The sequence below is a fragment of the Dermacentor andersoni genome, chromosome 3 (assembly GCF_023375885.2).
Source record: "Dermacentor andersoni chromosome 3, qqDerAnde1_hic_scaffold, whole genome shotgun sequence".
Lineage (NCBI taxonomy): Eukaryota > Metazoa > Arthropoda > Arachnida > Ixodida > Ixodidae > Dermacentor > Dermacentor andersoni.
Genome location: NC_092816.1, coordinates 197,453,380 through 197,471,299, shown reverse-complemented (window position 1 = coordinate 197,471,299; position 17,920 = coordinate 197,453,380). Strand labels below are relative to the sequence as shown.

At 48.0% G+C, this 17,920-nt stretch overlaps 1 protein-coding gene across 1 annotated transcript in view; it reads left to right on the top strand.

Annotated features, from left to right (window-relative positions):
- Pi3K92E (phosphatidylinositol 3-kinase 92E) overlaps positions 1 to 17,920 on the top strand; it is a 171,011-nt gene that overhangs the window by 107,201 nt on the left and 45,890 nt on the right. The window contains exons 8-9 of the mRNA XM_050172442.3: positions 6,554 to 6,778; positions 13,033 to 13,281. Of these exons, the coding sequence (XP_050028399.2) occupies positions 6,554 to 6,778; positions 13,033 to 13,281 (474 nt within the window). The remainder of the gene's footprint in view (positions 1 to 6,553; positions 6,779 to 13,032; positions 13,282 to 17,920) is intronic.

Below are 17,920 nucleotides of genomic sequence, written 5' to 3'. Positions count from 1 at the left end.
TAGAAAAGTATCGCTCGTACCTTTACGGCCGCCCATTCGACACGGTTACAGATCATCATGAATTAAGCTGGCTTGCCTCCTGGAAAGATCTGAGGGATGTCGTGTCTGCCGAAGGACGAATCCCAACATAAAAGCGTAACGACTCTTCGGCTAAACATGGCAGCGGACGGGCATACCAACGCTACGTTCGTCTGAGTAGCGGCAGGTAGAAAGCGGTCCTTCTCAGCCGGGCAGCCTGTTTTTATAGCGACCGTCGGTGACGCATACCTCCCGTGATGCGGCGGTGGCACTATGTTTTATCAGCCACGCAGTCCAGCGTGCAGCTGTGTGATGCTGGGCCGGATGCGCGGTGTGTGTCGCCACATATGCGCGGAGTGTGTCGCCACATCACCCCCCGCCCTCCCCCCGCGGAGTGGAGAGCCCTCAGGGCTTGTAAAAATCTAGGCAGCGTACCCGACGCCCATTGCGTGTAGTGACAGAAGCAGGCTACGATATCGGTGGTCGTGGATGGACGTCTGTGGGTGCACTGGTATTTCATGGTTCGGCGGAATCGGTGTACGCCGGCTTCAGCCGGTCGATTGAGACGCGGATGGTGTTCCCGTTAATGCGCAGGGTGAAGGTTTTGTCGTCGCGACGGAGAACTGCGTAGGGTCCACTGAAAGGTGGCTGTAAGGGCCGGTGGACGGTGACGTGGCGGAGAAATGTGTGCCAGCACGTTGCCACGTACCGGACAGGCCGCCATTGGAATATGAACCTGGTAACGTTCAACGCTAGAACGTTATCTAGTGAGGCGAGTCTAGCAGAACTATTAGAGGAATTAAAGGGCAGTAAATGGGATATAATCGGGGTCAGTGAAGTTAGAAGGCCAAAAGAAGCATATACAGTGCTAAAAAGCGGGAATGCCCTGTGCTACCGGGGCTTAGCGGAGAGACGAGAACTAGGAGTCGGATTCCTGATTAATAAGAATATAGCTGGTAACGTACAGGAATTCAATAGCATTAACGAGAGGGTGGCAGGTCTTGTTGTGAAGCTTAATAAGAGGTACAAAATTAAGTTTGTGCAGGTCTACGCCCCTACATCCAGTCACAATGACCAGGAAGTCGAAAGCTTCTATGAAGACGTGGAATCGGCGATAGGTAGAGTGAAAACAAAATACACTATACTGATGGGCGACTTCAATGCCAAGTGGGGCAATATGGCATAGGCACTAGGAATAGCAGGGGAGAGTTATTAGTAGAGTTTGCGGAACTGAATAATATGCGGATAATGAATACATTCATCCGCAAGCGGTATAGCCGAAAATGGACGCAGAGGAGCCCGAACGGCGAGACTAGAAATGAAATAGATCTCATACTCTGCGCCAACCCTGGCATCATACAAGATGTGGACGTGCTCAGCAAGGTGCGCTGCAGTGACCATAGCATGGTAAGAACTCGAAATAGCCTAGACCTGAGGAGGGAACGGAAGAAACTGGTACATAAGAAGCCGATCAATGAGTTAACGGCAAGAGGGAAAATAGAGAAATTCCGGAGGAATTCCATTCGGCTTTACTCAGGAAGAGGACCTTAGTGTTGAAGCCATGAATGATGATCTTGTCGGCATCATTAAGGAGTGTGCAATAGAAGTCGGTGGTAACTCCGTTAGACAGGATACCAGTAAGCTAACGCAGGAGACGAAAGATCTGATCAAGAAACGCCAATGTATGAAAGCCTCTACCCCTACAGCTAGAATATAACTGGCAGAACTTTCGAAGTTAATCAACAAGCGTTAGACAGCTTACATAAGGAAGTATAATATAAATAGAGTTAAACATGCTCTCAGGAATGGAGGAAGCCTAAAAGCAGTGAAGAAGAAACTAGGAATTGACAAGGATCGGATGTATGCGTTAAGAGACAAAGCCGGCAATATCATTACTAATATGGATGAGATAGTTTAAGTGGCTGAGGAGTTCTATAGAGATTTATACAGTAACAGTGGCACCCACGACGATAATGGAAGAGAGAATAGTCTAGAGGAATTCGAAATCCCACAGGTAATTCCGGAAGAAGTAAAGAAAGCCTTGGGAGCTATGCAAAGGGGGAAGGCAGCTGGGGAGGACCAGGTAACAGCAGATTTGTTAAAGGATGGTGGGCAAATTGTTCTAGAGAAACTGGCCACCCTGTATACGCAATGCCTCATGGCCTCCAGCGTACCGGAATCTTGGAAGAACGCTAACATAATACTAATCTATAAGAATGGGGACGCCAAAGACTTGAAAAATTATAGACCGATCAGCTTACTGTCAATTGGCTACAAACTATTTACTAAGGTAATCGGAAATAGAATCAGGAACACCTTATACTTCTGTCAAGCTAAGCACCACGCAGGATTCCGTAAAGGCTACTCAAAAATAGACCATATTCACACTATCAATTTGGTGATAGAGAAATGTGCGGAATATAACCAACCCTTATATATAGCTTTCGTTGATTACGAGAAAACGTTTGATTCTGTCGAACCCTCAGCAGTCATGGAGGCATTACGGAATCAGCGTGTAGACGAGCCGTATGTAAATATACTGAAAGATATCTATAGCGTCTCCACAGCCAACGTAGTCCTCCATAAAGAAAGCAACAAAATCGCAATAAAGAAAGGCGTCAGGCAGGGAGATACGATCTCTTCAATACTATTCACAGCGTGTTTACAGGAGCTATTCAGAGACGTGGATTGGGAAGAATTGAGGTTAAAAGTTAATGGAGAATACCTTAGTAACTTGCGATTCGCTGATGATTTTGTCTTGCTTAGTAACTCAAGGGACCAATTGCAATGCATGCTCACTGACCTGGAGAGGCAAAGCAGAAGGGTGGGTCTAAAAATTAATCTGCTGAAAACTAAAGTAATGTTTAACAGTCTCGGAAGAGAACAGCAGTTTATGATAGGTAGCGAGGCACTGGAAGTGGTAAAGGAATACATCTACTTAGGGCAGGTAGTGACCACGGATCCGGATCATGAGACTGAAATAATCAGAAGAATAAGAATCGGCTGGGTGCGTTTGGCAGGCATTCTCAGATCATGAGCAGCAGGTTGCCATTATCCCTCAAGAGAAAAGTGTACAACAGCTGCGTCTTACCAGTACCCACGTGTGGCGCAGAAACCTGGAGGCTTATTAAAAGGGTTCTACTTAAATTGAGGACGACGCAACGAGCTATGGAACGAAGAGTGATGGGTGTAACGTTAAGGGATAAGAATAGAGCAGACTGGGTGAGGAAATAAACTCGACTTAGTGACATCCTAGTTGAAATCAAGAAAAAGAAATGGGCATGGGCAGGACATGCAATGAGGAGGGAAGATAACCGATGGTCATTAAGGGTTACGAACTAGATTCCAAGGGAAGGGAAGCATAGCAGGGGACGGCAGAAAGTGAGGTGGGTGGATGAGATTAAGAAGTTTGCAGGCACAACATGGCCACAGTTAGTACACGACCGGGGTTGTTGGAGAAGTATGGGACAGGCCTTTGCCCTGCAGTGGGCGTAACCAGGCTGATGATGATGATGATGAAGCTGGTTGAAGAGACCACGGTGATGGGAAAGGGTCACGTAAGGCATGCTTGGTGCTGTTGATATGTCGCAGGAGATAGTCGTTGTCAATTCAGGTATGGGGACTTGCTGCAGCAAGCTCCTGCAGTTCGGCGTCCGTAGTCTGAGCCTCGGCGAGGACATCACCTGTTATCTGCGAAGGGCTAACAGCTGCCACACGTGAAAGTGCGTCGCCGACCACGCTGTCCTTCCTGCTGACATGGTGGATGTCGGTGGCAAACTGGGCAATGAATGAGAGCTGGTTCTGCTGGGCCGGCGGGGGTTTGTCGTGGCGTTGAGAGAAGGCGTAGCTCAGAGGTTTATGTTCGGTGTACATAGTGCAGTGCTGTGCTTCCAGAATGTGGCGAAAGTGCTGAACTGCTTCGTATATTGCCAGAAGTTCTCTGTAGTAAGCTGGTGAACTCGACGGGGCGGGGGTCGTGGTTTCGTCGGAGGGACTGGCCGCAGAAGGGGTCGTTTTGCGAGCTGAGAGTTTCTTGGAGAAGAACGCCAAGTAATGCCAGGTGTTGTCTACGCGCTGCATAAGGGCGGTGCCGACGGTGATGCTAGAGGCGTCCGTGAAGAGCCCCAAGGGAGCGTCTGGCACAGGATGGGAGAGAAGTGTGGCGGTGCAGAGAGCAGCTTTGGATCTTTAGAAAAGTTGTGTTAAAGCCGGTGTCCACGTGACGGTTTGGTTTCCTCGCAGACCAGCCCGTTCGAGAGACACGACATCCCACATCACGTCCGGGTCACCAGATGTGGGATGTCGTGTCTGCCGAAGGACGAATCCCAATATAAAAGCGTAACGACACTTTATTCGACTAACGATGGCAGCGGAAGGGCATACCAACGCTACGTTCGTCTCAGTAGCGGAAGGTAGAAAGCGGTCCTTCTCAGCTGGGCAGCCTGTTTCTATAGCGACCGCCAGTGACGCATACCTGCGGTGACGCGGCGGTGGCGCTGTTTTATCGGCCACGCAGTCCAGCGTGCAGCTGTGTTTTGCTGAGCTGGATGACAAGAAGGTGGAGGGTGCGCAGAAATATGCGCGGAGTGTGTCGCCACAGATCCATCTGGTCGACTCGCTGAATATTACGGCTCCAGGAGTACGACATTCGCTTCATTTACCTTTCGGAACGCAAACAGTCTGACGCGGATGCTCTGTCCGCTTCAACTCTGCTACCTGGTGTTGTGACCTCGTCTGTGCCTCCTTACGATGTGTCTTCCTTAGCCATCATCGGCATACTTCCCTTGTCGACTTGTTGATGCAACCCACGCTGCGTCCTCTTTCGCGGAAAATACGCCGTCAAGCGCCGCGCTTCGTTCTTTGCGACGGTTTGCTATACTGTCGCAACTATGTATCTTTCCGAGGAACACAAGTGCCTCTTTGTAATTCCTCGCCATCTGCGCTCTGACATATGCGCCACCTTCCACGCTGACTCACAGTGCGCACATGCCGGAGTATTGAAAACTTACACCCGCCTTCGCCTACGCTACTGTTTGGGCGGAATGTACCCCTTCGTTTGCCGCTACATCTGTTTTTGTCTCGCTTGCCAGCGCCGTAAGAAGCCTCCCTGCCGTTCAATCACTGGTCTACAGCCATTGCCTTGTCCTGCATGCCTTTTCGACAGCGTCAGCACTGACTTGTGCGGACCTCTTCTCATCACTCCTGATGGAAAGCGCTCGATAATTGTTGCCATCGATCATCTCACACGACATGCAGAGGCTTCACCGTTGCCATCTGCATCGACAAGTGACGTTGCCTCGTTCAATTTACAACATATTATTCTACGGCATGATGGACCAACTGAGCTGGTTAGCGACCGAGGACGTGTCTTTCTGTATGACGTTGTCGAAGCGGTTCTAAAGCAATGCCACCTTGTTCACCGCAGTACCATCCTCAAACGAACGCTTTGCCAGAAAGATTTAATCAAACAATGGGAGGCATGCTGGCAAGGTATGGCAATTTATAGAGATGAAGATAAAGAGAGAATAATGTGGTTTAATTGGTGGCTCACGACCTGTTTGAGAATACTCTTTCTCGAAGTAAGTATTGGCAGGTGTTGTTGCAAATGTGTAGCGCGTATACACTCTCCACGCATCGAGGCGCCTCTGCGTGCTCTGTATAGAGTAAGTGTTTAGTATTATTGCGATAGAAAATATATGGACACTCGAGACGATTTCCCGCCGTTGACGTGGGCGTTGCCGTGAGGTTCCTATAAAGTTCGAGTGCGTCAAGATCGCGCCGCGTGCCGTGTGCTATAGGTACCAGGCACAGCATGTGATGATGAGCCGAGGAGGATGGCGGCTTGGTGCGACGGTGTCTTCCCGCGCGCAAAGGGAGGAAGGCGCACGGGGCGCGCGGTCTTCTCGCTCACAATTGTTCGAACGGGGAGATGTGCGCGCGCTAGGAGGGATGGGGGAATGTGCAGATTAGTGGCGCATCGCGTCTTCTGCTCAGGCTGCGGCGGCTGAGCGCGACCGGCCGAGCCCTAGGTTGCAGGCATTCTGCGACGGGATTCGAAGGCTATCTTACGCGAGACATCTGGAGGCTTTGTCTGCGCTCTGTTGTCGGGCGCCTAGTTCGCGCTGCACCTAGAGGCAGCACAAAGGGGAATTCGCTCGCCGCTGCTGCCGCTCTTCATCACGCCAGCGTTCTGAGACCGAGTGTCCACGTTCATCGAGTGAGATGGGTTCATGTTTGCCTGTGCGCGCGTCACACCGTGCTTGTTAGTTTCATTAGTAAGCAAATGTTGACAGCACTTTGTAGAGATAATAAAACTAATAGCATTACTGCCTACATCGGCCAAATAATTTGCCATCACAATAAATGCTTCACCTTTCGGTCGAAACTGAGACTTGTTTTCAAAGTTCCGCTACGGACTGCTATGTGCGTGCGGGCGCCGATGTTAATATAGGAATTAGTATAAGGAGTCGGAAAAAAATTGCGTATGACCCTTTTGGCCTTTATTAACAAATAAGTGTGATGCTTACGCTTGCAGCTGGCGGTGGAGGCCGGCCTTTACCACGGCACGGAGCTTCTGTGCGAGACGCGGCGCACGGGAGAGTGCGCGGTCAACGATGGCCGATGCACCTGGGACCAGGAGCTTGAGTTCACGTTGCCCGTGCAGGACGTTCCCAATGCAGCTCGACTCTCCCTCGTCATGTACGAGGTCACCAAGGGCGCCAGGGGAGGAGCACAGCGCTCCCGCAGGAGACTCGGACCGGTACGCGAATACTCTGCGTGTTTTAACAGCATATATTCGCAAGTGCACCTTCGGCTGTTTGCGTCAGCCAAACGTAAAGCGGGGGCAACATTGGGCGTTTTCCGTAGACGTGTTTAGGCGCTCACTTTTTGCTCCTCTGTGTTACTCCGTGGCAGAAGCGTGCCGCTATTGGTGGCAGAACTCGCACCACAATGCGTCACTAGGCAAGTCACGCGGTGGTTCCGCGTAGCTTTACAATGTGCCTTAATTCCAGCGGAGAACTTCGCCCACCGCCGCTTGCCTCTTTCAGGCCAAATAAATTGGCGGCCGTTGACAACCTCGACGCATGCCACAGCGCAGATGTTGTGAAACGCCTTTCAAGGGATCATTGTTGTACCATAAACACATCAACATTAATGCTTTTGGTATTGCCTTGCGTCTGAAACAAATGACACCAATTTTAACTTGCTCTAGCTAATTGCGAGAATGATTATAAGCGAAAGTCAGCACATGTCAGCGGTGCCTCTGGCTCTCAACCCACTTAATGCGCCAACGCCGGCCTCTCAAAGCAGTAGTGGTCTTATATACTGACGCGAAAGCGTCACATGGCTTATTGAACAAAAGAGGCCGGCGTGTCTCGTCTGTAGCAGCAAAAGGGTACCTAAACTCGCATTGACATTGGCTGCGACGCCACGTCACGAGCGCACCTCGACGGAGCAGAGCGGGTGAAAGGCTTACCCGCAGGTAGGGCGCCAGGTGTTGCGCGAGAGGAGAGGGCATGGCCGCGACGCCACGTTGCCCTCGCTCTCTGAAGCATGTGTTATCCATGCGTTCCTTGTCCACGTAAACTTTCGCCTGCGTTCTAACGCTTGCTTACCCGCGAGAAGCTCGTTATAGTTACTGTAGACTCTTACTCGAAAGACCGCTCAGCGGTCTTCAACTGGACATTATTGCCTTCGCTTTCACAGCTCATAAGAAGTGCTTAGTTGTCCTCAGATTATGATATCTCGTATGATACATCAGGTACTTGACTAAATTAAGCAGGCTAGGTCTGCTTGTCACCACCCCGTTTCAAGAGGGAACAAAATGAATCGTCAGCATCATGCGCGTCACATTGTGCCAGTTGTCACCCGACGCGAGATTCGCGCCACGTAGCGTCGATACGCGCACACTTCGCATTGTAGTGGCATGTTATTACACCAGGTGGCAAGCCATGTAGCAGTTTACAGGTAGCGGTACAACGTAGATAGGGGAGGTTTGAGGAAGAAAAGCTTTTTTTTTAATTATGGAGTTTTACGTGCCAAATCCACTATCAGACTTTGAGGCACGCCGTAGGGGGGGGGGGGGGGGGGGGGCGGACACCGGCAATCTGGACCGCCTGGGGTTCTTCAACGTGCACCCCAATCTAAGCACACGGATGTTTTCACATTTCGTCGAAAACGAATATTAAGGACATCTGTACAAAAATGCTGGAACGACAAACACGTACAGTATACCCTATTAAATCAAGATGGCTAGGCAACTACTTGTCACCGCCCCGTTTGAAAGTGGAGGCCAATAAATCATCGTCGTCATCATCATCAGAATCATCATCATCATCATTGCCATGGTATCACGCCACTTGTCGCGCGATGTGTGTTGCGCGCCACGTAGCGTCGTATGTCAACACTTTGCATTGCAGTTGCATATTATTACACCAGACGGCGCAGCATATAGCAGTTCATAGGTAGCAGTAGGAGGTAGAGATGGCTTACCGCAGAAAAAGAAGATATACAAGATGTGTACAAAAATGGTGGAATGAAAAACATGTATAGCGTACCTCAATAAATCGAGCAGGCTTGGTGACTGTTTGTCACCGCTCCGTTTCAGAGGAAATGGAAATAAATCCTCATAATCATCATCATTATTAGCACACTAAGAGACAAAAGCCTGTTAGCATTACTAATCACTTTTCTAACTTCAAATGAATAAATAATGGAGTTCCTCAGGGGTAAATATTGGGCCTATTGTTATTCCCTATCTAGACTGAAGAAATAACTGCCCAACTTTCGCATTGTTAACCTTAGGTCTGTGCGGATGGCACGACGATTATCACTGCTGAAACATAGTATATATATATATATATATATATATCTGGAAATAATACTAATCTGGAAAATATTTTATGAAGGTCATAAATATTCCGACTATAACTATCGATAATTATCCCATCAAAGCTTCTAATCATTGTAGCGTTTCGGCCTGTTGTCCTTGATTCTAAATGAAAGTACGCCACGCATGTTTCACATCTCAAGCAAAAAATTGTATATGGCATTCGGGTTTTTATAAAAGCACGTCCATACTTTCGCCTACAAACCTGACTTTCTCTTTCACATGCGTTAGTTCACAATCATTTAAGCTACTGCATTGTGTCTTGGTCATAAGTGCAGGTCATAAGTACATGTGCAGGTCATAAGTACCAGGTTCTCTAGCCGAGTGCCATCCATGCGGTATAACCGAGCTCAGATTGGTCCACCTTGACTGACCAAGTAGGGCACCACTGTAGGTTAAATGAGGCGTACAACTCCTGCGGGACCCGCCGTGGTTGCTCAGTGGTTATGGTGTTAGACTGCTGAGCACGAGGTCGCGGGATCGGACCCCGACCACGGCGGCCGCATTTCGATGGGGGCGAAATGCGAAAACACCCGTGTACTTAGAATTAAGTGCACGTTAAAGAACCCCAGGTGGTCGAAATTTTCGGAGTCCTCCACTACGGCGTGCATAATCAGAAAGTGGTTTTGTCACGTAAAACCCCATAAATTAATTTTTAATTTAACTTCTACGGGGACGGTAGAGTATCCGTCTCCAGTGCAAGAGGACCGTGATTCAAACCCCGGTGCCGAGCTATTCTCCACCGGAAAATACAAAAAAAAAAAACCGTGTGTTGAGAAAATTGCACAAACAGGCCTGGAGTGCGGCCTGATCCCGGTGACCAGAACCGGTAACGCACTCTCTCACCAGAGCAGGATTGGCCACCCTGGTGCAGTACTTGGCCACAACCTCCTATATGAATACAACAATCGAACCCCGGCCCTCAGTCCCCAGCAGCCGCGAAGCAACTGACCACGGCGGCGGTCAGATCTGTGACGCTGCAGAGGGTGCTAAGAATACCTGGCTCCGGACAGGCCGCCATTGGAATCTGAACCTGGCAACGTTTAACGTTAGAACGCTATCTAGTGAGGCGAGTCTAGCAGTGTTATTGGAGGAATTAGAGGGTAGTAAATGGGATATAATAGGGCTCAGTGAGGTTAGGAGGACAAAAGAAGCATATACAGTGCTAAAAAGCGGGCATGTACTGTGTTACCGGGGCTTAGCGGAGAGACGAGAACTAGGAGTCGGATTCCTGATTAATAAGGAAATAGCTGGTAACATACAGGAATTCTATAGCATTAACGAGAGGGTGGCATGTCTTGTTGTGAAACTTAATAAGAGGTACAAAATGAAGGTTGTACAGGTCTACGCTCCTACATCTAGTCATGATGACCAGGAAGTCGAAAGCTTTTATGAAGACGTAGAATCGGCGATGGGTAAAGTCAAAACAAAATACACTATACTGATGGGCGACTTCAATGCCAGGGTAGGCAAGAAGCAGGCTGGAGACAAGTCAGTGGGGGAATATGGCATAGGCTCTAGGAATAGCAGAGGAGAATTATTAGTAGAGTTTGCAGAACAGAATAATATGCGTATAATGAATACCTTTTTCCGCAAACGGGTTAGCCGAAAGTGGACGTGGAGGAGCCCGAATGGTGAGACTAGAAATGAAATCGACTTCATACTCTGCGCGAACCCTGGCATCATTCAAGATGTAGACGTGCTCGGCAAGGTACGCTGCAGTGACCACAGGATGGTAAGAACTCGAATTAGCCTAGACTTGAGGAGGGAACGAAAGAAACTGGTACACAAGAAGCCAATCAATGAGTTAGCGGTAAGAGGGAAACTAGAGGAATTCCGGATCAAACTACAGAACAGGTATTCGGCTTTAACTCAGGAAGAGGACCTTAGTGTTGAAGCAATGAACGACAATCTCATGGGCATCATCAAGGAGTGCGCAATAGAAGTCGGTGGTAACGCCGTTAGACAGGAAACCAGTAAGCTATCGCAGGAGACGAAAGATCTGATCAAGAAACGCCAATGTATGAAAGCCTCTAATCCTACAGCTAGAATAGAACTGGCAGAACTTTCTAAGTTAATCAACAAGCGTAAGACAGCGGACATCAGGAACTATAATATGGATAGAATTGAACAGGCTCTCAGGAAAGGAGGAAGCCTAAAAACAGTGAAGAAGAAACTAGGAATAGGCAAGAATCAGATGTGTGCGTTAAGAGACAAAGCCGGCAATATCGTTACTAATATGGACGAGATAGTTCAAGTGGCTGAGGAGTTCTATAGAGATTTATACAGTACCAGTGGCACCCACGACGATAGTGGAAGAGAGAATAGCCTAGAGGAATTCGAAATCCCACAGGTAACGCCAGAAGAAGTAAAGAAAGCCTTAGGAGCTATGCAAAGGCGGAAGGCAGCTGGGGAGGATCAGGTAACAGCAGATTTGTTGAAGGATGGTGGTCAGATTGTTCTAGAGAAACTGGCCACCATGTATACGCAATGCCTCATAACCTCGAGCGTACCGGAATCTTGGAAGAACGCTAACATAATCCTAATCCATAAGAAAGGGGACGCCAAAGACTTGAAAAATTATAGACCGATCAGCTTACTGTCCGTTGCCTACAAAGTATTTACTAAGGTAATCGCAAATAGAATCAGGAACACCTTAGACTTCTGTCAACCAAAGGACCAGGCAGGATTCCGTAAAGGCTACTCAACAATAGACCATATTCACACTATCAATCAAGTGATAGAGAAATGTGCAGAATATAACCAACCCTTATATATAGCTTTCATTGATTACGAGAAAGCGTTTGATTCAGTCGAAACCTCAGCAGTCATGGAGGCATTACGGAATCAGGGTGTAGATGAGCCATATGTAAAAATACTGGAAGATATCTATAGCGGCTCCACAGCCACCGTAGTCCTCCACAAAGAAAGCAACAAAATCCCTATAAAGAAAGGCGTCAGACAGGGAGATACGATATCTCCAATGCTATTCACAGCATGTTTACAGGAGGTATTCAGAGGCCTGGAGTGGGAAGAATTGGGGATAAAAGTTGATGGAGAATACCTTAGCAACTTGCGATTCGCTGATGATATTGCCTTGCTTAGTAACTCAGGAGACCAATTGCAATGCATGCTCACTAACCTGGAGAGGCAAAGCAGAAGAGTGGGTCTGAAAATTAATCTGCAGAAAACTAAAGTACTGTTTAACAGTCTCGGAAGAGAACAGCAGTTTACGATAGGTAGCGAAACACTGGAAGTGGTAAGGGAATACATCTACTTAGGGCAGGTAGTGACCACGGATCCGGATCATGAGACTGAAATAACCAGAAGAATAAGAATGGGTTGGGGTGCGTTTGGCAGGCATTCTCAAATCATGAACCGTAGGTTGCCACTATCCCTCAAAAGGAAAGTGTACAACAGCTGTGTGTTACCAGTACTCACATATGGGGCAGAAACCTGGAGGCTTACGAAAAGGGTTCTGCTGAAATTGAGAACGACGCAACGAGCTATGGAAAGAAGAATGATGGGTGTAACGTTAAGGGATAAGAAAAGAGCAGATTGGGTGAGGCAACAAACGCGGGTAAACGACATCTTAGTTGAAATCAAGAAAAAGAAATGGGCATGGGCCGGACATGTAATGAGGAGGGAAGATAACCGATGGTCACTAAGAGCTACGGACTGGATTCCAAGAGAAGGGAAGCGTAGCAGGGGGCGGCAGAAAGTTAGGTGGGCAGATGACATTAAGACGTTTGCAGGGACAACATGGTCACAATTAGTACATGACCGGGGCAGTTGGAGAAGTATGGGAGAGGCCTTTGCCCTGCAGTGGGCGTAACTAGGCTGATGATGATGATGATTGTGTCTTGGGGCAACACATATAGCTGACATCTTGTTCCTTTAGAATACGTTCACAATGAGCACATGCGCACTATTGCTTTCTAGACACACCGATGTAGTGTGTTACCGAACCACTACAGTATGGTTCGGTAACACACCGACACCGTTCGTCCGTCGTTCCACCCGTTTGTCTGTCTGTTCATCCGTTCGTCTGTCTGTGTTAGGCTTGTGTATCCATGTGCTGCTAAAATTTGTTACCACTACAGCCGTGCATACGTTTACCGCAGGAGTTATTCGCCGCGCCTCTGGCATGGGCGAACGTGACAGCGTACGACTACCGCGGCGTCTTACGCTCCGGCTCCATGGAACTCAGCTTGTGGGCTTACGCCGATGACCCACAGGCGGATGAGCCGGCCATGCTGAACCCACTGGGGACAGCCGTCGCCAACCCAGACCGACGACAGGCTACGCTTCTGTGGCTTACATTCCACACGTACGACGCCAGCCGACTTGTCTGCTTCCCCAAGCTGGACGAGGCAAGTTGAGCTAAAGTTTGCATTAATGCTTTTACAGTTATTTGACGATGGCTGTAGGCGTATTAAGCGAAAGGAAACATTGCTTTCCGAACTCTGTTACGAGATATAAGTGTCGATTAAGTATGAAAATAATCACCCTAGCAATTGCTAATGTTCAGTGAAATAATAGCAGGACAAATGGTGGGTACAAATGGTCTTTGATATATGCTCTCTATATTGCTACTTGTGTTGGAACTAAGCATATGCATAGAGCTTTACTTGGAATGAGTGCGTCTACTGCATACACCCTAATGTGTAGCGTTGTTCTGCGGGGCTGAAACATGGATCACGGGGCAATGGTGTCAGAACAATATTTCAGTCCCTCGAACACTGCAGCGCTTTCTTATGACCGAGACCCCAGGAGGCTCAATCGCACAACAAGTTTTATGTCTTACAATCATATGTTTAGAGCTAAGCATCAGAGCTTCAGCGTTGCCCTGTAGGCATTTAAACTGTGACTTCGGCATGACACGATGCAATTTGCCACCAAGAACTCAATGCACAAATAAATTCCTCCGTGCCTCTTTGAGAATCCAAAAATGTAAACATTGTAGGTTGCCGTTCAATTAAACTCGACGTCTTCTGCAATATGCAACGCGATATTGTGTGGATGCGCGTACGAAACGGGCTACAGCGGTGACGTTACGGGACCGAAGTGAAATGTCGCTCCGATCACTCTTTCCGCAAAGTCACCTACCCGTTGTGGTGACTCGCTGCATGCTCATGTCATTCTGCTCCTCCGCGCGACGTCGCCGTTCACATGGGGGGGGGGAGGGGGGCGGAATGCAAAGGCGCTGCTGTAGTGATTATTGGCGACGCGTCAAAGAACCCCAGCTGGTATATATTAGTATGTGTGCCATCACTATGGCGTCTCTGATAGCCGCGTGTTGCTTTCAGGCGTGAAGCCGCATATCGTTTGGTGCATTTTTGGCAAGAAATGATTACACATATTTTATTTGCACGTACCTAACGTCAACACAAGTATAACGCGAGGGAGCGGGGCCGTGCCGTCTCTCTGAAAAATTTGAAGGCGGTTCGACATCCAGTTGAAGTCAATGAGAGACAATGGCTCTTTAAGTGAGTGAGGGGTGAAATTGGGGCGGAATCATGTCGCGGCGCACTTCTATCGTCTCACTCTTCGCGTGAGTTTAGCAGGAGGAGCGCCGGACACGTAAACTGACCGCACTATCATCGGCATACATTTTGAGACTGCACAATCTTCCGGATGGGACAAAACTTGGCGTATGTTGAAGTGTTGAAAAATATTAAATAATTTCCATGATAGAACACGTCAAAAGAATGATCCGATTATGAGGCACGCCGTTATTGAGGAAAAGAAAAAAATAAATTATGGGGTTTTACGTGCCAAAACCACTTTCTGATTATGATACATGCCGTAGTGGAGGACTACGGAAATTTCGACTCACTGGGGTTCTTTAACGTGCACCTAAATCTAAGTACACGGGTGTTTTCGCCCTATCGATATGCGGCCGCCGTGGCCGGGATTCGATCCCGCAACCTAGTGCTCAGCAGCCCAACACCATAGCCACTGAGCAACCACGGCGGGTATTGAGGAAAAGCGACCGTGGAGTTGTGAGTGCTGAATCGAGCTTGTGTGCGCGGTGTCGGCTGTTGGAACGGGGCCGTTGGACAATCTTGTTGATTTATTAAAAAGAATGACACGTTTGCCTTAAGAGGAAGCTTTAGCTCGGGTGCTCCTATCTAAATACATGTAAAAAGAGAATTCGTTTTTCTCGGCAACCACAGCACCAAATTTGACGGAATTGTTGCATTTAAAAGAAAAACTTAAAATCTAGTGACTGTTGGTTTCGCATTTTCGATTTAGGTCGTCAATTTTTTATTAAAAATTGGCGAAAATCGCAAATTTTCAGAAAACGAAACTATCAAGTTTACAACTCTGTAACTCAGCAAGAATAGGTTATATCGCAATTCTGTGAATTGTACCTAATAGCACATCTAAAGCGGACAAATTTCACATCTTATACATGAATCTCAAAAAATTTATTAATATGTAATTACAACTTTTGCAGAACCCTCGTAAACAACGTAACAAACTCACGTAAGATGTAAAATGACATATGAAATTTGTCCGCTTTGAATGATCTAATGGATGCCGCTTACAGAACCGCGATATCTGTTCTTGATGCAGAGCTATTAGTTTGTAAACTTCTTGCTTCTATTTTTTTCAAACTTCTGAAATTTTGTAAATCTCTTTAGCAAAATTGAAGCCCTAAATCAAAATTCCGCTTACAACAGTCACTAGAATTTAACTTTCTCTCTCAAAAGCAACACATTTCATTAAAATCGGTCCAGGGGTTATCTCAGAAAAACGTTTTTGCGTTTTTACGTGTATTTGAATAGGCCGCGTCGGAGTTGGGCCCGAGCTAAAGCTTCCTCATAAGGGCTAAAGGATGAATGCAATGGCATCGTGTTGGAATATTACACGAAGTCAGGCTCGTAGCTTCAGTGGCAGTATGAACTGAAGTAAACATAAGCTGGCGACGTGAACAAAGCCTCAGCTTCCCGTTCCAGCAGCGTCGCGTCTAGTGGCCTCCGGTTGTTTAGAGGCAGGAGTGAATCGATGCTGCGTGCGCGGCGCAGGCTGCAGCATGTTCGTCCTGCGTCAGGACCACAGAGCGGTATTGATGTGTATGCGGCTTTTCCTTGCTGAAGCGCGATTACCTTTTTCACGGGGACTTTCTCTGCTGGCGTTCTGACAATTAACACGCGGAGGCATGCTTGCGCGACGTGAGGGACGTGGTGCTTCTCTGCAGAAACCCCGCGCCGACAGGTACTACCATGGCTACTTACAGCCAGGAAAAATAAATGTCACAACGTCGGGTGGTATGCATAGCTGTGTTACGATTCGTTGCAGCGAGCAAAGCTGTCCAACCTGAGGTCTTAGAATACTGCTGCTTCTCTGCACCAGTCTGTGCGATTAGAAACCGAACGCGCCTAGACATATTTCGCCCCCCTAGCCTTCGAATTCCGACGCAAAGGGAAACCGTACAGTTTTAGTCAGTAATGTTCTTCAGAAAACAAATTAATAATTAGTACCTTTAAGTCCAATTATTGACGAGACCGAAATATTGCGTGCAGTGCTTTATAACTCATATTGCGATAAAACGTGCAGAGCGCCTCAGCACGCTGACTTGCACGAGGGAAATGCTTAAGGATGTTCTATTCTGCCTGCAGGGCCATGCGCCCGTGGTCTAATGGGCGAGGATCGGGCTGCTGTGCTAGGGCTCCTCTTTTTGAATTGTGCCGTCAGCCAAGTTTAATTATGGTTATTTATTAAATACTATATATGCTAACGAGAAGAAAGTGTGTTAGCCGAGGGGCCCGATTTTTATTAATCATACAACAATTTAACAAACGAAGACACCAATGACTACATAGGGGAAATTACTTGTACTTATTAGTTTACTTAAAGAAGTTATAAATTATTGACAATGAAAGTGGATGAAAAAACAAGTTGCTGCAGGTGGGGAATGATCACCCTCTTCGCATTACGCGTGCGATGCTCTAACCAATTGAGATACCGCGGCGCCGCTTTTCCATCCGTTTTGTGGGTGTATTTATGTTTTACTACTACAAATAACCTGGGGTGTTTTAGCCAAAGCCTTTACTCACGAACCGCGGCGGTAGATGTGGAACATCCTTTCTGCCGTAGGTGTCACGAGTACGTGACTTTTTTGGTTGAAGGCAACCGGTCATATATATTGTAACGTTCCCACGAGAGGGACAGAGACGACGATCACTAACAAGAAGAAAGAGACGACGCAGGCGGGCCAGCTTTACGTTCGGCCATACTTGTTGTACCGGCCATATTTTCTGCAGAGTAAACATGGTCCCATTTAACCTTACATATCTCTGCAAGTTTCATTTTTGCTGGATGTGCTGGTTATTGCACAAGACAAAACTCCACAGCGGACTTGTACTCGGCCGCCCTACCATGCTGACAGATGACCCAACCGCTGGGTTGAGCACGGCGTCAGCACCTGGCGTACCCGGACGCTCAGTATCCGCGACACCGCAACCGTAAATCGTCTTGACCCATCCGCGCGACCCCGACATCTTCTCTGGTAACGGCACCGACAAAATCGACATCGAAGAATGGCTTGGCACATACAAACGCGTCGCTGCACACAACTGATGGGACTCGACATTGATGCTCGCAAATCTTCTATTCTACCTCCAGGGACCAGCACGCACCTGGTATGACACACGCGAAGAAGAGTTGACAAGCTGGGACGTACGCAAGCAAAATCTTCGCGACCTCTTCGGCATGCTGGCTGGTCGCAAGTGCGCCGCTGCGAAAGGCCTATCCTGTCGGGCTCAGACAGCTGAGTCGTACGTTGCGTACATATGTATTTGATGTCCTAGCTCTTTGCCGCCGCCTCGATGCCAGCATGCCCGAGGCTGACAAAGTGAGGCACGTTCTGCAAGGCATCGCCGATGATGCGTTTAACTTGCTCGTTTTTAAAGACTGCTCGACGGTAGACGAAATTATCCGTGAGTGCAGTCGTTTAGAAGACGCAAAGAGCCGTCGCATTGCTGGACAGTTCGTGGGGCTTCC